This window comes from Carassius gibelio, chromosome A20 (assembly GCF_023724105.1).
Source record: "Carassius gibelio isolate Cgi1373 ecotype wild population from Czech Republic chromosome A20, carGib1.2-hapl.c, whole genome shotgun sequence".
NCBI lineage: Eukaryota > Metazoa > Chordata > Actinopteri > Cypriniformes > Cyprinidae > Carassius > Carassius gibelio.
In genome coordinates, this window is record NC_068390.1 from 16,102,766 (window position 1) to 16,125,322 (window position 22,557).

The window sequence follows — 22,557 nt, forward strand, 5'->3', positions numbered from 1 at the left end:
GTTATATTTGTAGTATTTCAAGAAACAACTATATATATATATATATATAGTATAAAGTAGCTTTTAAATTTGTAACTGGGTTAGTAAGTTGTCAAAGTCCGTGCTTTACAATGTAAACAGTATAAAATATATCCAGTAAGCAAGCAGACTAAAATATCAATCAGAATCACTAACAACAATCCGGAGGTATTTTCAAGACTTAGATCAGAACTGATGAGTTCTGATGGAGTTACTTCTCCAGCATCTTGCACCACTCACTGTAAAACCCAGGGTGGATGTGCATCTCTCCTCATTTTCCTCTTGCAACATGGTCAAGTCAAGCATCGTTTATTTATATAGTGCTTTTAATAATACAGATCAAAGCAAAGCAACTTTACAATATTAAATAGGAAAATAGTGTGTCAGTCAATAATGCAGAAGGACATTAGTAAACTCAGTTTGTAGTCAGTTTAAAAAGCAGTTTATCATTGAATTCAGTGAAGTCATCCTTCAGCTCGGTTCAGTTTAAATAGTATCTGTGGAATCATTTGCAATCATGTCAATGATATCACTGTAAATGAAGTGACCACAACGAAGCAAGCCAGAGGCGACAAGGAACCAAAACTCCACCGGTGACAAAATGGAGAAAAAACAAGGTCTTTACAGGGGATCTGTATCTGGGGCTCTAGTTGTCCTGATCTCCGCTGTCTTTCAGGGCTGTAGAGGTCCTTTCTAGGTGCGATCCACCATCTGGTCTGGATACGTACTCGATCCGGGTGACTGCAGTGACCTCCGAATAAAAAAGAAACAGATTAATATAAATTGAAGATGTTAATATCTATACGATGTTTGATAGGGAGCCAGTGCAGTGTTTACAGAACTGGGCTAATCCGGTCATACTTCCTGATTATAGGAAGAACTCTAGCTGCTGCATTTTTTTATTCATAAGAAAATGGTGACATTAATACCTAAATTGCTTTATTAACAGTAGACATGCATGCACAGCCATATTAATGATTATTCCCATTGCATCTTGTCATCATGTACAGAGCAGTGAATACATTTTCATGCATAATTTGCACACCTGGTAAGCAGTTGTTGTAAACCTCGAAGTGTCTGCAGGGTGTACATTTTGTTGAATTTCTGACATGGCTTAGACTTGTTCTCCATTTTGTTCCACCTGTATATTGAGATGAGGAGTATGAAAACAGCATTATTACAAAGATAAACATTCAGACATGGCAACTGAGAAATGTAATGTTATGGCACCTTTTTAAACCTCTAATCAAATATGTAAAAGAAAATACTCAGTCAAGCCAGCTGGATTGTGCCCTCTTTCGAAAGGAGTCTGTATACAGTACAGCAGGCTTCGGAATTTGGAACAAACCAAAGACAGACTTAATGTAGCATCACCCTCCTCCAGGATCACGTAAAGAAGAATTTCCAACAGGACAGCATCTGGCAACTATTGGGTATTAAAAAAAAAAAAAAAAAAAAAGGTGTCGATGCCATGGTTTTGTCTCAAGATGCACATCAGTAATGTTTTTTTTTTTTTTTTTTTCTAAATGCATGTTTACAAAAGCTACTTCAATGTAAAAGTTATAGTAAAAAAAAAAAAAAATTGTTTTGCATTCACATGCTTACAACTTCAACTGGTACACAGAACAGTTCTGCACATGCATAGTATTAGAGAAAACACACCTCAATAGTGTAAAAAAAAAGGGATTCTTCTTTTAAGAACTCTTAAGTTAATGTATATCACACAATCTCCTGAAAGACTTAACATGCAAAAATATATGGTTAGTGTTGCACATTTATCTTCTATCATTCCAGTCAAACAACATTCTTTTATATTATTCAATAGACTGTTAACACGCTAACAAACGTTAAAATTTAATGGTACGTCAAACGATAGGCCCCAAACAAGGTACACAAACAACGTTGCTACCACTAATTAGATTTCATTGAACAATTAAACCAAAGTAGGCACCAAGTCGTTCACCAAGATAACAATTAAAATCAAACTTACAACGCAAAAAAAAACATTAATTACTCCGATGACCAATTTCTGAACTTACCGTTTGATCAATCGCAACCATTACTGAAGCGTTTGGGTGCAGTTATATCTGATTGGTTGCGCCCACGTTGGTCGATACTGATTGGCTCCCACCGATCGGCAGGTCCCGCCTACCATCCGGCTGCCAGTTACTGCCTTCCGGCTGCCAGTTACTGCCTTCCGGCTGTCAGTTACTGCCTTCCGGCTGTCAATGGCAGCCACTTCCTGCTGCCAGCTGCCGATTTTTTATCTGAACCCCTGCTGGCTTGAGGCTTCCTGATCATCAACCCAGTCAGGTGCTGAGCAATATGAACGAACTTTTTTTCCCGAGACTATATAAAGTTAAACAGCACTTGTCAGTTGGCATTTTATGATATAAATTTAATCTAACGTTAGATCATGAAATGCCAACTGACAAAGTGCTGTTTGACTATAATTTAATCAACCGCGATCGCGCATGGAGATAATAAATAATTAATTTCCACAAAGCGGTAGGCTATATTTATATGTGTATTAGCGAAATAATTGTTATGTAGTAAATGATAATATAATCTAGGGTGTTTAAACAAGATAATCTTGTCAAAAGTTTCATTCAGTCGCCGTGCTTAAGCCTCCAGATCATCCGTCAGTTGCTAAGCAATATGAACAAACTTTCTCTTCTAGACTAATGGTGAGCAAATACAACAGATAGAGAATTAAATTCAACGCTTTTATTTTCAACATGCACTCATTCATGTCTGTTTTATTTAATTCATGTAAAGATACGTCTTTATTGGGGCAGGACATGATGAATTACACTACGTGACTCAATGAGTTCGTCTCAATTGTTTAGAAACAAGCTGCATAAATTAACTATATCAGGAATTTATGTCTCAGATCTCATTTGTGCATGTCTGTTATGTTAAATAAAGTTGATTAATTAAAGCAAACCAAGTAGAACATATATTTACCTGTGCACTGAGTTGTTGTTGACTGATCTCCTCAGACACCCGGGCTGCAATGGCGGAAATCTCAAAACGGCCACAAGATGGCGCCGTAAATCGGCGAATACGATATTACAAAACCGATACCCGATTATGGAAAAATGCTTAAATATCGGGAAAAATATCGGTAAACCGATACATCGGTCGATCACTAGAAAATATGGAATAATACAATGTATGAGTTGATATCTACAAATCAGAAAATGTATTCTTTATATAGGGTGACCATACAAGCCATTTTCCCAGGACGCATCCTTGCCAGTATTTCTATATTGCCTAAAACATCCAAAGTAGTTTGACCAATAACATGTATTGTACATAATCAACCAATCGTGGCGTGTGAGAAGGTGAGATCTACTGAAAACGATCAAAGCAATGCAAAAACACATACATGTTAAGTGTTTGTTTGTTCGTTCAACTTGAAGCATCGCTGCGCACAGATCATTGTATGGCATTGTATGATTGTGATCTCCTGTGCTCTCTGTAGCTCTTAAGAATGTTATACAGTAATTAATCTGCACAGTGCCAACAGCCAAAACCGTGATATTTTAGGCAATATAGAAATCCTGGCAAGGATGCGTCCTGTGAAAATGGCTCGTATGGTCAAACTATTGTAGGCTGCTTCGGTGTAATTTGCATAGGTTGAATTCGGGTAATCTGGGAAATTTTTTGCAATTTTGATTATGCAGTTTATTTCGATATCTATCTGACAAATTAGATCAACACATTAGACTTTTCTGAAATCCATAAGAGGATTTCTAACTACACCAGAAGAAAGAATATTGACTGTGTTGATTCATTTGTGTGTCTTATTTGTTGAAGTAATTTAAAACTATTTAAATTGTTTAATATTTGTTCAACACTGTATTAACATTTTAAAGAATCAACTTCAATGTAGGCAACAGCAAGCAGCAATTTGATTAATGGATTATTCAGTCAGTTATTCAAGTTCTCCATTCTATTAAAATTGGGGCTACTCTGGGAACAGCCTCCACAAGCTCTTTGTACTCAGCAATAGCTCCCTTCATTCTACTCTCATTCCATTGTTTTAGTTTCTTCCTATTTCTCCCATTTACCTTTCTTTCTCTTTCTCGCTCTTTCTGTTGCCATCTCTTTTCCTGAAGCTGTGGTGCCATTGTATTCTGCAATACATTTCATTGAGTTAATTAAAGGCCATGTATATTTTCATATTTTTATGACCTATGACTCTGTGGGTGTGTGCATGTGCACTTTTCTGTGGAATCACCCCCATGAAGTTATGTGATTTCAGACACATGACATCCATGCTAAAATTATAGAAAAAGTCCTGTTGGCTAAATTTTGTTAGAACAGGAAATAAACACACTAGAGTTTAGATGTCCCAGATTACCCAGTGTTCCACATTACCCAATTTCACCCTACATATGTATTTCTGAAATACTGGAAAGGAGATTTAAATGATAATATATAGGATATGATATACTTTGTAGGATGTTCAGGGTTAGGTTAGGGGTTAGGATTATTGAATAGGTATCCCTTATTTTTGCTTTCTGAAGGTGGCAACCCTAGTTTTGACTGGCAGATTAGTTGAGCAACTGTAATTGTAACACAAAACTCCTAAATAATAAGATGAATTTATTGAATTAAATATAGGTCCATTAAACGTATTTACCAGTCTGTTATGTTTTTCCTACATTATGTCTGTACTATGTGGCACATCTGGCTTTTTTGTTTCTATAATATGTATGAGTACTGTGTATATTCATTATGTATGCTATATATTAGTATACAAACATTGGATGTGATTAATCACGATTAATTGTCTGACATCACTAAAATATACATTAATATATGCATGCATACCTTTCTTCTGAAGATGCCTGAATGTTTTGTAAAATTTTGACATAAGTACAAACTTTGTTAAATGCATCTAGACTTAATTACGTTGCAGACATACATTACATTGCATTATATCAAGCACACTTCTGAATGGTTTGTGTTAGTTTCATAAAGCACTTTAGAATAGTAGACATCATAATGGTTTGTGGCATCAGTTTACAATTTACTGCCTCTCTTAGCTTCTCCTTCCTATCTAAACTAATGATACTCTAAAAGAATGGATCAATTATTTAAAGTGTGTATATATACAGTATAGGCCTATAGATTATTTTGTTTCTTTTAATAAATATTTTATTTAGACAAATACATTGCTCTATGAAAAGATGTAGGCTAAGTTACGTAACCAACGTGTCCCCATATTAACAAACCCAGACCCTGCCCACTTCGAGCTTCCGGGCTGTTCGCACTTTATATGCGCTAACCTAAGTGACCCAAGAAATCCCAGACGTGTCAGTCTCAGTCATGGACCAGTTGCACCTTTACGCGTGGATCGATATAAAGAGTATTTTGATATTTTCGTGTGTGTTTTTATTGCTGAGTGATTATTTTAGAAACAAATCGCCGAAGAACTTTCCTCCTGGACCATGGTCTTTGCCGATTATAGGAGACCTTCATCACATCGACAATACTAGGATTCATCTTCAGTTCTCAGAGGTAAATAAAATTACAGTTATAGCTAAATCAAATAAATCTGAAAATGCAAAGTAGTGGTGAGTGAATGCAAACGGCGTTAATCTCGTCGAAAATGTCGCTTTGTATTTAACTACGACACCGAAAAGAAACTTATTTTCATTTTTATATCCACATTGTAAAACGATGTTTTAGTTAGGACGTGTAACTCGGGTTTGAAATATAGGTCGGTAGCTCTGGGGGACATACTGCCATCGTAATACAATAATATCTTACACGTGTAAAATTAAACTGCGGTCAAGCCAGCCGCACTTCAGAAAAACACCGTCAAGCCAGCCGCGAGTGAAATTTATATGCGCGTGTATTACTATAATTACGGCAATAGCTGGAACAACAGAGAGGGAACGCGCTTTCAGAGCGCTTTTCATCTATACGTTCAGATTTGATCTATGACGACCTTTTTTGCCCATCTGCTCTAATATTCGTGTAACTTATTGTTTTCCTTGACTGCTCTGTATTACTATAATTTTCAGCCTTTCAAAGCATTACACTTATTAGTAGAAAACGAGATATGGGACATTCATTGATTTAGGAGACACTTTTTTATGATGAGAAAGAAGCAATTAAAGGTCAGTTCTTAAAGACATCCCATACTATATCCATACCTCACATAAAACCATTTTAATGGAGCCTTTTAGAGATATAGGATAATATTACACTTTACAAGTCTTTTAAGATCCCATTTCTAAGAAGTAGAAAAAAAAAACAATGGTCAGTTCTTATAAGGGACATCGCATACTATATGCAAACATCATATCAAACCATTCTACTGCAGCATTTTGGAGATATTGGACATTAGTACACTTTAAAGGGCCATAAAAGATCCAATGTCTAATAAGTAGAAAAAACAATAGTTGGATCTTATAAGGGACGTCCCATACCATATGCACACCTCATATCAAACCATTGTACAACAGCATTTTTGAGATATGGGACATTATTACACTTTAAAGGGTTATAAAGATCATATTTCTAATAAATAGAAAAAAACAATGGTCAGTTCTTATCAGGGACGTCCCATACTATATACACAAAAAATCATTTTGCTGCAGCATTTTTGAGATATGGGTCCATATGGCGATTAAGAGGGCTATAAAGACCCCTATAGCGGAGTACAAAACTTTTTATCCACAAGAAGAAGGAGGTGGAAACTGGCCATCAATCAAATAAGGCTTTTAATAACAAAATAAACACAAAACACTGCGACAGCCCTTCACGGACGACTGTCGCTTACAAACAAAAACCAAACACAAACTAAAATCATGGCCTGGCCTGGCCCTCTCTCGTTGTTCACTGTCGTCGCCCCCTCTTTTGTATCCTTCCATCTCCACCGCGGGACGCGAGACCGGTGAGTGGAGCAGGCGTCGCTCATTTCCAGTCACTCCACTGGCCTCATTCCGTTCTCATGGCTCGCGACCCCGCCCCACTCATCACAACCCTATTTCTAATAAGTAGAAAAAAAACAAAGGTCAGTTCATATAAGGGACATCCCATACTATATGCAAACCTCTTATCAAACCATTTTACTGCAGCATTTTTGAGATATGCATCCATATCGCGATTTAGAGGGCTATAAAGTCAACATTTCTAATAAGTAGAAAAAAACAAATGTCAGTTCCTATAAGGGATGTCAGGGACGTCACATACTATATGCACCCTTCATATGAAACCATTTTACTGCAGCATTTTTGAGATATGGGACAATACAATGATTTAGAGGGCGATAAAGACACCATTTCAAATAAGTAGAAAAAAACAATAGTCTGTTCCTATAAGGGATGTCCCATACTATATGCACACCTCATATCAAACCATTTTACTGCAGCATTTTCGAGATATGGGACATTATTACACTTTAACGGGCTGTGAAGATCCCATTTCTAATAAGTAGAAAAAAACAATGGTCAGTTCTTATAAAGCACATGCCATACTATATGCACACCTCATATCAAAGCATTTTACTTCAGCTTTTTCCAGAAATGGGAAATTATTACACTTTAACGGGCTGTGAAGATCCCATTTCTAATAAGTAGAAAAAAACAATGGTCAGATCTTATAAAGGACATACCATACTATATGCACAAATCATATCAAACCATTTTACTGCAGCATTTTTGAGATATGGGTCCATGTGGCAATTTAGAGGGCTATAAAGACAACATTTCTAATAAGTAGAAAAAAACAATAGTCAGTTCTTATCAGGGACGTCCCATACTATATGCACCCTTCATATGAAACCATTTTACTGCAGCATTTTTAAGATGCGAGACATTTTTACACTTTAAAGGGCTGTAAAGTTCCCATTTCTAATAAGTAGAAAAAAACAAAAGTCAGTTCTTATCAGGGACATCCCATACTATATGCACACCTCATATCAAACCATTTTACTGCAGCATTTTCGAGATATGGGACATTATTACACTTTAAAGGGCTATAAAGATCCCATTTCTAATAAGTAGATAAAAACAATGGTATGTTCCTATAAGGGATGTCCCATACTATATGCACACCTCATATCAAACCCTTTTACTGCAGCATTTTTGAGATATGGGTCCAAATGGTGATTTAGAGTGCTACAAAGACCCCATTTCTAATAAGTAGAAAAAAACAATGGTCAGTTCTTATAAAGGACATGCCATACTATATGCACACCTCATATAAAACCATTTTACTGCAGCATTTTCAAGATATGGGACATTATTTCACTTTAAAGGACTACAAAGACCCCATTTCTAATAAGTAGAAAAAAACAATGGTCAGTTCTTATAAAGGACATGCCATACTATATGCACACCTCATATCAAACCATTTTACTGCAGCATTTTCAAGATATGGGACATTATTTCACTTTAAATGGCTGTAAAGATCCCATTTGTAATAAGTAGAAAAAAACAATGGTCTGTTCCTATAAGGGATGTCCCATACTATATGCACACCTCATATCAAACCATTTTACTGCAGCATTTTTGAGATATGGATCCAAATGGTGATTTGGAGGGCTATAAAGACATCATTTCTAATAAGTAGAAAAAAACAATGGTCAGTTCTTATAAAGGACATGCCATACTATATGCACACCCCATATCAAACCATTTTACTGCAGCATTTTTCAGATATGGGACAATACAATGATTTAGAGGGCTATAAAGACACCATTTCTAATAAGTAGAAAAAAACAATAGTCAGTTCTTATCAGGGACGTCCCATACTATATGCACACATCATATCAAACCATTTTACTGCAGCATTTTCAAGATATGGGACATTATTACACTTTAAAGGGCTATAAAGATCCCATTTCTAATAAGTAGATAAAAACAATGGTATGTTCCTATAAGGGATGTCCCATACTATATGCACACCTCATATCAAACCCTTTTACTGCAGCATTTTTGAGATATGGGTCCAAATGGTGATTTAGAGTGCTACAAAGACCCCATTTCTAATAAGTAGAAAAAAACAATGGTCAGTTCTTATAAAGGACATACCATACTATATGCACACCTCATATCAAACCATTTTACTGCAGCATTTTCAAGATATGGGACATTATTTCACTTTAAAGGACTATAAAGATCCCATTTGTAATAAGTAGAAAAAAATAATAGTCAATTCTTATCAGGGACATCTCATACTATATGCACACATCATATCAAACCATTTTACAGCAGCATTTTCGAGATATGGGACATTATTACACTTTAAATGGCTGTAAAGATCCCATTTCTAATAATTAGAAAAAAACAATGGTCTGTTCCTATAAGGGATGTCCCATACTATATGCACACCTCATATCAAACCATTTTACTGCAGCATTTTTGAGATATGGATCCAAATGGTGATTTGGAGGGCTATAAAGACATCATTTCTAATAAGTAGAAAAAAACAATGGTCAGTTCTTATAAAGGACAAGCCATACTATATGCACACCCCATATCAAACCATTTTACTGCAGCATTTTTCAGATATGGGACAATACAATGATTTAGAGCGCTATAAAGACACCATTTCTAATAAGTAGAAAAAAACAATAGTCAGTTCTTATCAGGGACGTCCCATACTATATGCACACCTCATATCAAACCATTTTACTGCAGCATTTTCAAGATATGGGACATTATTACACTTTAAAGGGCTATAAAGATCCCATTTGTAATAAGTAGAAAAAAATAATGGTATGTTCCTATAAGGGATGTCCCATACTATATGCACACCTCATATCAAACCCTTTTACTGCAGCATTTTTGAGATATGGGTCCAAATGGTGATTTAGAGCGCTACAAAGACCCCATTTCTAATAAGTAGAAAAAAACAATGGTCAGTTCTTATAAAGGACATGCCATACTATATGCACACCTCATATCAAACCATTTTACAGCAGCATTTTCAAGATATGGGACATTATTTCACTTTAAAGGACTACAAAGACCCCATTTCTAATAAGTAGAAAAAAACAATGGTCAGTTCTTATAAAGGACATGCCATACTATATGCACACCTCATATCAAACCCTTTTACTGCAGCATTTTTGAGATATGGGACATTATTACACTTTAAAGGGCTATAAAGATCCCATTTCTAATAAGTAGAAAAAAACAATGGTCAGTTCTTATAAAGGACATGCCATACTATATGCACACCTCATATCAAACCATTTTACTGCAGCATTTTCGAGATATGGGACATTATTACACTTTAAATGGCTGTAAAGATCCCATTTCTAATAAGTAGAAAAAAACTAAAGTCAGTTCTTATCAGGGACGTCCCATACTATATGCACCCTTTATATGAAACCATTTTACTGCAGCATTTTTAAGATACGGGACATTATTACACTTTAAAGGGCTGTAAAGATCCCATTTCTAATAAGTAGAAAAAAACAAAAGTCAGTTCTTATCAGGGACCTCCCACACTATATGCCCACCTCATATCAAACCATTTTACTGCAGCATTTTCAAGATATGGGACATTATTACACTTTAAAGGGCTATAAAGATCCCATTTCTAATAAGTAGAAAAAAACAATGGTCAGTTCTTATAAAGGACATGCCATACTATATGCACACCTCATATCAAACCATTTTACTGCAGCATTTTCAAGATATGGGACATTATTACACTTTAAAGGGCAATAAAGATCCCATTTCTAATAAGTAGAAAAAAACAATGGTCAGTTCTTATAAAGGACATGCCATACTATATGCACACCTCATATCAAACCCTTTTACTGCAGCATTTTTGAGATATGGGACATTATTACACTTTAAAGGGCTATAAAGATCCCATTTCTAATAAGTAGAAAAAAACAATAATCAGTTCTTATCAGGGACGTCCCATATTATATGCACACATCATATCAAGTCATTTTACTGCAGCATTTTTGAGATATGGGTCCAAATGGTGATTTGGAGGGCTATAAAGACATCATTTCTAATAAGTAGAAAAAATCAATGGTCAGTTCTTATAAAGGACATGCCATACTATATGCACACCTCATATCAAACCATTTTACTGCAGCATTTTCAAGATATGGGACATTATTACACTTTAAAGGGCTATAAAGATCCCATTTCTAATAAGTAGAAAAAAAAAACAATGGTCAGTTCTTATAAAGGACATGCCATACTATATGCACACCTCATATCAAACCATTTTACTGCAGCATTTTCGAGATATGGGACATTATTACACTTTAAAGGGCTATAAAGAATTCATTTGTAATAAGTAGAAAAAAAGAAAAGTCAATTCTTATCAGGGACCTTCCATACTATATGCACACCTCATATCAAACCATTTTACTGCAGCATTTTTGAGATATGGGTCCAAATGGTGATTTGGAGGGCTATAAAGACCACATTTCTAATAAGTTGAAAAACAAATGTCAGCTCCTTTAAGGGATGTCCCATACTATATGCACACCTCATATCAAACCATTTTACGGCAGCATTTTCAGATATGGGACTATATAGTGATTTATTGGGCTATAAATATCCCATGTCGCTCCCACATTATCTTGTGTTCTTAATACCTGTGTATATACAATGTAACTACATGTGTACATAATATATAACACAGTGTAAGTACACATTGGTATATAGTATCCATGGCTATAATATTTTTGTAACAACCCTCAGAATGGTTTGTGCAAGTACAAATGTATAACAGGACATGTAAATCTACATTTTGTAACAACAATATGTATAAGAGTAATTTGAACCATTTGATCCAGGTGGTGGAGATGGGTGGGTTTAGGTTTCTGTAAAGTGGGAGGAGTTGGTGCACCACTTTAATACCCGTGTACTTACATGGTAACTCCTCAGGAACTGTCGACTTCATTTAAAGTGCAACATTGTGGACACCAACCACATTTTATATGTAAAGCCTAATTTACTTGCCACTGCAGTGTAACATAGGGGTAATTACATAATAAATTGAATATTGCTATTAGTCCTGTTACACATTTGTACTTTCTTACCAATAAATTTTATCACCAATGTCCTGTTGCACATTTGTACTTACACATACCATTCAATGGGTTATTACAAATATGTAGTTACACAAACATTAGAGCTATAGATACTATGTACCAATGTGTACTTACACTGTGGTTAAATACTACATACACATTTAATTACTAAGTACACAGGTATTAGGGACACAATATAAAGTGGAACCCCCATTTCTAATAAGTTGAAAAAAAAAAACAATATTTAGTTTGTATATTGGAGGTGCCATACTATATTCACACCTTATATAAAAAAGTTTTACTGCATTTCTAGCATTTTGCAAAGATGTTTTTCTGTTTTTCTGAAATGTATTCTGTTTCAGAGGCCTAGAAAGACCCCATTTCTAATAAGTAGAATAATACAATGATCAGTTAGTACATGGGACATCCCACAAGCACACCTTATATAAAACTATTTTACTGAAGTATTTGGTGTATAAAGATATTTTACAATAGCAATTTGGGGTTAAAAATCAAGAAAATCCTCAGAAACTCCAGTTTTGAGAACTATTTCAAATAAGTTTAAAAAAGGCCATTCCTTCTAAAGTTCCTCCTACATTTTAAGCACACCTAATGTGAAGTCTGTGTACTGTGGCAGTTTGTAGAAGCATGCATTCATATAGAACAAAACACTCAAATACATTTTAATATTTCCTCATTTTTTGCAACCTATAGAAATGTTTTTTTCAAATACTTAAAAGAAATAATGGCCTTTTCTTAAAAAGTAGCTCATATTCTATCAGCACAGATAATCTGAAGTCTGTGTACTTTGACAGTTTGCTGCATACATCCAAATTAAATAAATTATATATATATATATATATATATATATATATATATATATATATATATATATATATATATATATATATATATATCAGACTTCAGACTATCTGTGCTGATAGAATATGAGCTACTTTATATATATAATAAACACTGGATATTTTTTCCCCAGTTTTGAGGTTTATATAAACATCAGGTTAAATACATACAGTAGATAAAAATAATGGCCTTTGCATGCAAGGCACTCCCTATTCTTTCAGCAAATATGAAGTCACACACACTTGTCTGTCACACTATACTTCACACACTTTCTAAACACCAAATATGGAGTCTTTTCTCTGTGAAAGTTTAGAGTAGCTTGCATTCAATGGATGAATGGATCATAGCGTATCCCCAGTCTTGTTTCTGGAAATCTCACTTAAAGTTCAGTTCCAACCCTAATCTAATTAAGAGTCAGGAACAATTCATAGTTACAGAAAGGTTTGCTGGAGCAGGATTGACACTGAACTCTGCACGAAGGTAGTATTATTATGTGCCTTTTAAAAATAGTAAGTGTTCCTACTTATGTAGTTAAATAGCATTTTGTTGAATTAGAATACATGTAAGTCCAAACTGCCAAAGTACCCAGATTTTATTTTAGCTGTGCTAATAAAGTAGGAGGTGCCTTGCATGAAATGGGCATCATTTTCCTCTACTTTTATAAGCTGACATTTCTACATGTCTCAAAGTTATGCAGAGTCTCAGAACTGACTCTGAATGCATGCAGTTCCAGATTGGTAAACTGAAATGTTTTTTTTATAATGGCTGCACATATTTGGTGATGTCCCTTATGACAATTGTTTATTATTATTATTATTATTATTATTGGAATAGATAAATGTAATGTTTTATAACTCTATATGTGAAATACTTGCTAGCTCTTAAAAAAACCATACAGTAAAATGTTTTCCATGGATTTACTCATAGATTTTAGAAAACATTACATTTCTCTATGAGCCTCTGAAGTGAATATACCCTTTATCTTTATAGGCCCCTAAAGCACAATATAGGTCCATATCTCATTAATGTTGCAGTAGACTGGGTTTTATATCAAACCATTATGTGTGCATATAGTATGGGATGTCCCTTATGAGAACTGACCATTGTTTTTTTCTACTTATTAGAAATGGGATCTTTAAAGCCCGTTAAAGTGTAATAATGTCCCATATCTCAAAAGTCCTGCAGTAAAATGGTTTGATATGAGGTGTGCATATAGTATGGGACATCCCTGATAAGAACTGACTGTTGTTTTTTTCTACTTATTAGAAAGGGATCTTTATAGTCCTTTAAAGTGTAATAATGTCCCATATCTCGAAAATGCTGCAGTAAAATGGTTTGATATGAGGTGTGCATATAGTATTGGACATCCCTGATAAGAACTGACTGTTGTTTTTTTCTACTTATTAGAAATGGGATCTTTACAGCCATTTAAAGTGTAATAATGTCCCGTATCTTGAAAATGCTGCAGTAAAAGGGTTTGATATGAGGTGTGCATATAGTATGGCATGTCCTTTATAAGAACTGACCATTGTTTTTTTCTACTTATTAGAAATGGGATCTTTATAGCCCTTTAAAGTATAATAATGTCCCATATCTTGAAAATGCTGCAGTAAAATGGTTTCATATGAAGGGTGCATATAGTATGGGACGTCCCTGATAAGAACTGACTATTGTTTTTTTCTACTTATTAGAAATGGGATCTTTATAGCCCTTCAAAGTGTAATAATGTCCCATATCTCGAAAATGCTGCAGTAAAATGGTTTGATATGAGGTGTGCATATAGTATGGCATGTACTTTATAAGAACTGACCATTGTTTTTTTCTACTTATTAGAAATGGGATCTTTATAGCCCTTTAAAGTGTAATAATGTCCCATATCTTGAAAATGCTGCAGTAAAATGGTTTGATATGAGGTGTGCATATAGTATGGCATGTCCTTTATAAGAACTGACCATTGTTTTTATCTACTTATTAGAAATGGGAACTTTATAGCCCTTTAAAGTGTAATAATGTCCCATATCTTGAAAATGCTGCAGTAAAATGGTTTGATATGAGGTGTGCATATAGTATGGGATGTCCTTTATAAGAACTGACCATTGTTTTTTTCTACTTATTAGAAATGGGAACTTTATAGCCCTTTAAAGTGTAATAATGTCCCATATCTTGAAAATGCTGCAGTAAAATGGTTTGATATGAGGTGTGCATATAGTATGGCATGTCCTTTATAAGAACTGACCATTGTTTTTTTCTACTTATTAGAAATGGGATCTTTATAGCCCTTTAAAGTGTAATAATGTCCCATATCTTGAAAATGCTGCAGTAAAATGGTTTGATATAAGGTGTGCATATAGTGTGGGAGGTCCCTGATAAGAACTGACTTTTGTTTTTTTTCTACTGATTAGAAACGGGATCTTTACAGCCCTTTAAAGTGTAATAATGTCCCGTATCTTAAAAATGCTGCAGTAAAATGGTTTCATATGAAGGGTGCATATAGTATGGGACGTCCCTGATAAGAACTGACTATTGTTTTTTTCTACTTATTAGAAATGGGATCTTTATAGCCCTTTAAAGTGTAATAATGTCCCATATCTCAAAAATGCTGCAGTAAAAGGGTTTAATATGAGGTGTGCATATAGTATGGGATGTCCTTTATAAGAACTGACCATTGTTTTTTTCTACTTATTAGAAATGATGTCTTTATAGCCCTCCAAATCACCATTTGGACCCATATCTCAAAAATGCTGCAGTAAAATGGTTTGATATGAGGTGTGCAAATAGTATTGGACGTCCCTTATAGGAAGAGACCATTGTTTTTTTCTACTTATTAGAAATGGGATCTTTACAGCCCTTTAAAATGTAAAAATGTCTCGTATCTTAAAAATGCTGCAGTAAAATGGTTTCATATGAATGGTGCATATAGTATGGGACAACCCTGATAAGAACTGACTATTGTTTTTTTCTACTTATTAGAAATGTTGTCTTTATAGCCCTCTAAATTGCCACATGGACCCATATCTCAAAAATGCTGCAGTAAAATGGTTTGATATGATTTGTGCATATAGTATGGTATGTCCTTTATAAGATCTGACCATTGTTTTTTTCTACTTATTAGAAATGGGATCTTCACAGCCCGTTAAAGTGTAATAATTTCCCATTTCTTGAAAAAGCTGCAGTAAAATGGTTTGATATGAGATGTGCTCATAGTATGGGACGTCACTGATGAAAACTGACTATTATTTTTTTCTACTTATTAGAAATGGGGTCTTTATAGCCCTCTAAATTGCCATATGGACCCATATCTCAAACATGCTGCAGTAAAATGCTTTGATATGAGGTGTGCATATAGTATGGCATGTGCTTTATAAGAACTGACCATTGTTTTTTTCTACTTATTATAAATGGTGTCTTTATAGCCATCGAAATCACCATTTGGACCCATATCTCAAAAATGCTGCAGTAAAAGGTTTTGATATGAGGTGTGCATATAGTATGGGAAATCCCTTATAGGAACAGACTATTGTTTTTTTCTACTTATTAGAAATGGTGTCTTTATAGCCCTTTAAATCATTGTATTGTCCCATATATTAAAAATGCTGCAGTAAAATGGTTTCATATGAAGTGTGCATATAGTATGGGATGTCCCTGATAAGAACTGACTATTGTTTTTTTCTACTTATTAGAAATGGTGTCTTTATCGCCCTCTAAATCATTGTATTGTCCCATATCTCAAAAATGCTGCAGTAAAATGGTTTCATATGAAGGGTGCATATAGTATGTGACGTCCCTGATAAGAACTGACCTTTGTTTTTTTCTACTTATTAGAAATGTTGACTTTATAGCCCTCTAAATCGCGATATGGACGCATATCTCAAAAATGCTGCAGTAAAATGGTTTGATATGAGGTTTGCATATAGTTTGGGATGTCCCTTATATGAACTGACCTTTGTTTTTTTTCTACTTATTAGAAATAGGGTTGTGATGAGTGGGGCGGGGCCGCGAGCCATGAGAACGGAATGAGGCCAGTGGAGTGACTGGAAATGAGCGACGCCTGCTCCACTCACCGGTCTCGCGTCCCACGGTGGAGATGGAAGGATACAAAAGAGGGGGCGACGACAGTGAACAACAAGAGAGGGCCAGGCCAGGCCATGATTTTAGTTTGTGTTTGGTTTTTGTTTGTAAGCGACAGTCGTCCGTGAAGGGCTGTCGCAGTGTTTTGTGTTTATTTTGTTATTAAAAGCCTTATTTGATTGATGGCCGGTTTCCGCCTCCTTCTTCCTGTGGATAAAAAGTTTTGTACTCCGCTATAGGGGTCTTTATAGCCCTCTAAATCACCATATGGACCCATATCTCAAAAATGCTGCAGCAAAATGATTTTTTGTGTATATAGTATGGGACGTCCCTGATAAGAACTGACCATTGTTTTTTTCTATTTATTAGAAATATGATCTTTATAACCCTTTAAAGTGTAATAATGTCCCATATCTCAAAAATGCTGTTGTACAATGGTTTGATATGAAGTTTGCATATAGTATGCGAAGTCCCTTATAAGAACTGACCATTGTTTTTTTCTACTTGTTAGAAATGGGATCTTAAAAGACTTGTAAAGTGTAATATTATCCTATATCTCTAAAAGGCTCCAGTAAAATGGTTTTCTGTGAGGTATGGATATAGTATGGGATGTCTTCTTTAAGAACTGACCTTTAATTGCTTCTTTCTCATCTTAAAAAAGTGTCTTTTAAATCAATGAATGTCCCATATCTCGTTTTCTACTAATAATTGTAATGCTTTGAAAGGCTGAAAATTATAGTAATACAGAGCAGTCAAGGAAAACAATAAGTTACACGAATATTAGAGCAGATGGGCGAAAAAGGTCGTCATAGATCAAATCTGAACGTATAGATGAAAAGCGCTCTGAAAGCGCGTTCCCTCTCTGTTGTTCCAGCTATTGCCGTAATTATAGTAATACACGCGCATATAAATTTCACTCGCGGCTGGCTTGACGGTGTTTTTCTGAAGTGCGGCTGGCTTGACCGCAGTAAAATAAATCCGTCTGAATAAAGAATAAAGATGTTAATTTCTTGATTATAGACATTATTATGCTTATTATATAATTTCTGGAGCTCAGGCTCTAACAACAAATCATATTTTACAGTTTGCAGAAAAATATGGCAAGATTTTCAGCCTTAGAATTCTTGGTCCAAGAATTGTTGTGTTGGATGGATATAAACTTGTGAAGGAAGTGTATTTACAACAGGGTGACAACCTCGCTGACCGACCCGTGTTACCTTTATTTTATGAGATAGTTGGAGACAAAGGTAAGTCTAAACTCTGAATGTTAAACTGGTACTTTAACATTTCACCATTAATGATCAGTTTTCAATAAACAGTAGAGGGTCTGTTTTGTGTTCAGGTTTAGTTGGTGCCAATGGGTATAAGTGGAAGCAACAGAGGAGATTTGCACTCTCAACTCTTCGGAACTTCGGACTGGGAAAGAAAAGCCTGGAGCCATCCATCAGTGTTGAATGTTGCTTTCTGAATGAGGCTATTTCAAATGAGCAAGGTATTTACTAAGGTTTGTTTGGCAAAAACAACTGAAAATGACATTGGAAATCAGAAGTACATTGTTATTAATAACTTATTTTCCAGGTCGATCATTTGACCCTCGTTTACTTCTGAACAACGCCGTCTCAAATGTGATCTGTGTGCTTGTGTTTGGTAATCGATTTGAGTACAGTGACAATGACTTCCAGAATCTGTTGAAGAACATCAATGAGGCTGTGTATCTGGAAGGAGGCATCTGTGCTCAAGTAAAAAAAAAAAAAAAACATTTTTACATGTTAACTTTGTTCTTTTTCCCTGCTCAGCTGCTTCTTCTTGTTCTTCTTTTTTAGCTGTATAACATGTTTCCATGGCTCATGCGGCTACTCCCTGGACCACACAAGAAAATTCTTGCTCTGTGGCATATGGTGATTGACTTTGTTCGAGAGAAGGTGAATGCACACAGAGTGGATTATGATCCATCAAATCCTCGAGACTACATTGACTGCTTCCTTGCTGAGATGGAAAAAGTAAAACCCTTTTGTAGGCAGGTGTCAGTAAATGGAATACTCTGGTTATAATGTGTGGCTAATGAATTCAAATATATTTCAATCATGTCGTTTAGCTTAAAGATGACACAGAGGCTGGGTTTGATGTGGAGAACTTGTGCATCTGTGCTCTGGATCTGTTTGTAGCAGGAACTGAGACCACCTCCACTACTCTGTACTGGGGTCTTCTCTACATGATAAAATATCCTGAGATTCAGGGTGAGAGCTAACTGTGAGAAACTGCATTCATGTGCACATAAAATGTTGTATATACTCACACTCTTAGTTTTGTTTTGGACTGTCTCTACATTGTATCTTCAGCAAAAGTTCAGGAGGAGATTGATCGTGTTGTGGGAGGGTCACGGCAGCCATCTTTATCAGACAAAGACAACATGCCCTACACCAATGCAGTCATTCATGAGATACAGAGGATTGGAAATATTGTTCCAATAAATGTAGTCCGGGCTACTGTGGAAGACACTCAGATAGGACAATACTCCATTCCAAAGGTTGGCCTAGTGATGTTTAATGCTCTATAAGATTGTCAATTTAAAGGGGTCATATGATGCTTTTTTAAAGATCATTATTTTGTGTATTTGGAGTAACAGAATATATTGATGTGCTTTAATGTTCAAAAAACACAATAATGTAAGTATTAGAAAAATTATGTAAGTCTTCTCTGCCCTCCTCCTCTCTCAAATGTGTCGTTTTCTACAAAGTTCTCCTTCCAGCAAGCGCGGTATGCATTGATTGGCCAACTGACCCACTGCATTGTGATTGGCTGAACACTGCAAGCACTTGTTGGAAATGTAACACCCCTTTCCATAATCGCGAGCTTCATCTCTCAAAATAAATGTAAAGATAGTAAATAATGTCTTTAGTAGTTTTACTATCAGTTCAAGCCCCTAAAAAAAAACAGAGTGATGTGACAGACACAGTGATGAAGCTCGTATGTGTTTGCAGTACACAAACCAGGACTGTCAAGCCGGCTGACTCCACTGTGACCATCTCTCTCTCTCTCTCTCTCTCTCACACACACACACACACACACACACGTGCGACACCCAAAACTCTGCATTTGAACAGTCAATAGCGAATACGTAACCTAATAACAAAACATACTTACAGTAGCTGATTCAGAAGCACCAAAGTCAGAATGACCCCTTCTCCTAGGTTCACGAAACGGTCACCCATGAAATGCGTTTCTGTTCTGTTGTGAGTAATCCTTAAGATTCCTAAATGTATTTACTTTCAAATAAAACACTTTTGCTTTCGTCTAGATACACACAGCATCTCCCTGACATGGCTGTGTCAGCACTAACTGCGGTTACTGAAACCATTTATTTCGTTGCGTGAATATTTGGAGGGCAATACACAAATATTTCTACATAGTGACGTAGACATGTGGGTGCGTGTTTGAATGAGCCGCTTTAGTTGGGTGTGGCAGAGTCTTAACTTTGATAAAGAATATCTCTCTGGATTTTAGACTTTAGTCTTTGTAACTTTACAGATCTTCTTCAGATTGTAACACTCCAAAGAGAAAGGAAAATTTGAAATCGCATCATTTGACCCATTTAAGCATTTGCAGTTTTGTAATTGACATTTATGTTTAGAACCCATTAATTTAAGCATAGTAAGAGTATAATTATACTTTTGCAGGGCACAATAGTGACTGGCAGTTTGACATCAGTGCTGTTTGATGAGTCTGAGTGGGAGACACCTCACTCTTTTAACCCGGGTCACTTCCTGGATGTTGAGGGCAAATTCAAGAGAAGAGATGCCTTTTTACCTTTTTCTCTAGGTACTTGAAAATAATACAAAGATATATGCTGACAGTTCTTTGAAAGCCCCTATAAAAAGAAACCCATTATGATTAACCATATTTATTTTTTAGGAAAGAGAGTGTGTCTTGGGGAGCAACTGGCACGAATGGAGTTGTTCCTCTTTTTCTCCTCTCTGCTGCAGCGCTTCAATTTCTCTTCACCAGCAGGTGTAGAGCCCAGCTTGAATTTTAAACTTGGGGTCACTCACTGTCCCCAACCATATGTATTATGTGCAGTGCCACGTTAAAACACATATCATTTTATAAAATTATTTCACTAATCGAAAAACATATATATGTTTATAAAAAAAGATGATAATGCATTTTAGTTGGCTGGTTGGATACAGACTGGTCGTTGATTGGTTTTATTGTTAATTAGTGGTTCAAAAAGTGGTTTATTTTTATAATAAAAATAAATATATGATATAAAATTATTTCTATAAATAATGGTGGTAGTAATGTGTTAATGATTAAGTCATCGAGTCATTTATTCATTCGTTTGATTTGGTTTAATAACTGATTTATTCAGGAGTGAAGTAAATGGTTCTTTATGAATGGTTCATTGAATCATTAGGCTTGTTCGACTTGTTCGAGCGGATTATCACAATCAGACCGATCGGTGTGTGACATCAAAGAACGACAAGAGCTTAGAGAGCAGACGAGTCCTTGTGCTTTTTTAATCATTCTTGCGGTACTTTGATGTCATTCACCGATCGGTCTGTGCAGCTTCACTTCAAATCCAACGCGACTTTGGCCAATGGTTCAACACGTCAAATGGTTTACCAAATTCATTCAAAACGTGGAATAAGAAATGAAATGCCACTTTGGGTTGCTCGGGGATGAACAGTTCTAATGTGTCTTTATATTTAGGTTGGCAAAATTGAGTAAAACAGACAACATTGTGTCTAAAGTAACACAATATTAACTTCTTAATGAACTGAGTATCACATTTGTACTTGTGTTATATCTGTTATACCTTGTGTTATATGTCTCATTGACTGCCAAGTAAATTACACTGTCAAGGTCCAGAAAATTATGAAAGACATTGTCAGAATAGTCCATCTGCCATCAGTGGTTCAACCTGAACATTATGAAGCGTTGAGAATACTTTTTGTACCGAATAACAAATTGATTCACCAATTCCTCTCCTCCATGTCTCTCCACATCACCGTAGCTCCATTTTTGAGAATATCCGCTGGACGCAAGCAACGTAAGCACTTCTGTATTCATCTGTTTCTCTGTTCCACTGTTTCTCCATCGGATTGTTTTTCCATCAGGGCTCCTATGTCTATTTTGTTTAGTCTTTTTATACTGTGTACTTTTGGTTAAAAATAAATGTAGTGCAGTTGAATACTTAAAAGTTTTATTTTACTCAAGTAGAAGTACCACACTTTAATTATACATAATCTATAAAGGTGCAAAATGCATAATTACACATATTTGAGAATCAAGATATTTCATGAGATATAGTTAATATGTTCGGGAATATTTTGAATGAAAAGGAAAAAATAAACAAAACATAAGCCTATCAGTTATATAGTGCTAAGCATGCTGACCCCCCCCCCATTCAAGCAAATACAAATATAATTAGTGCATTACACTACAATACAAAAGTATTCGTCAGATAAATTAAACATGATGAAACATTAATTTGAGTTTACATGATATAGTGAAAAATGACTTAATGAATAATACTGAAAGTAACGAAATACTGAATTAGAAAAGCGTGCCCTCTA

At 35.4% G+C, this 22,557-nt stretch overlaps 1 protein-coding gene and 2 long non-coding RNA genes across 4 annotated transcripts; 2 read left to right on the forward strand and 1 right to left on the reverse strand.

Moving 5' to 3' along the window:
• Nucleotides 1-58: 58 nt before the first annotated feature.
• On the reverse strand, nt 59-2,296 carry LOC127939015 (uncharacterized). Its single transcript, XR_008148862.1, has 3 exons — nt 2,058-2,296; nt 1,064-1,444; nt 59-769 (listed from the first exon to the last, which is right to left on the reverse strand). It is a non-coding gene; the product is annotated as an uncharacterized LOC127939015 (long non-coding RNA).
• A 2,984-nt stretch (nt 2,297-5,280) lies between these two features.
• Nucleotides 5,281-22,197, forward strand: LOC127939007 (cytochrome P450 2J4-like). Of its 2 annotated transcripts, XM_052535980.1 has the most exons (10): nt 5,281-5,550; nt 18,066-18,228; nt 18,324-18,473; nt 18,560-18,720; nt 18,805-18,981; nt 19,077-19,218; nt 19,321-19,508; nt 20,659-20,800; nt 20,894-20,989; nt 21,996-22,197. In XM_052535980.1, the coding sequence occupies exons 1-10, from the start codon at nt 5,359-5,361 to the stop codon at nt 22,148-22,150; spliced, it is 1,566 nt and encodes a 521-aa protein (XP_052391940.1). In that variant the 5' UTR covers nt 5,281-5,358; the 3' UTR covers nt 22,151-22,197. The 2 variants fall into 2 exon arrangements, with proteins under 2 accessions (XP_052391940.1, XP_052391941.1); XM_052535981.1 differs by having other exon boundaries at nt 20,894-22,197.
• LOC127939014 (uncharacterized) lies at nt 13,027-17,164 on the forward strand. Its single transcript, XR_008148861.1, has 2 exons — nt 13,027-13,393; nt 16,879-17,164. It is a non-coding gene; the product is annotated as an uncharacterized LOC127939014 (long non-coding RNA).
• Nucleotides 22,198-22,557: the final 360 nt, after the last annotated feature.

What these genes read in the sequence shown, in the direction of transcription:
- LOC127939007 (XM_052535980.1), top strand. Translation starts at nt 5,359, where the DNA reads ATGGACCAGTTGCACCTTTACGCGTGGATCGATATAAAGAGTATTTTG. An exon ending in TGAGATAGTTGGAGACAAAG is followed by an intron (nt 18,229 to 18,323) that starts GTAAGTCTAAAC and finishes TTTTGTGTTCAG; the next exon opens with GTTTAGTTGGTGCCAATGGG. An exon ending in GGCTATTTCAAATGAGCAAG is followed by an intron (nt 18,474 to 18,559) that starts GTATTTACTAAG and finishes CTTATTTTCCAG; the next exon opens with GTCGATCATTTGACCCTCGT.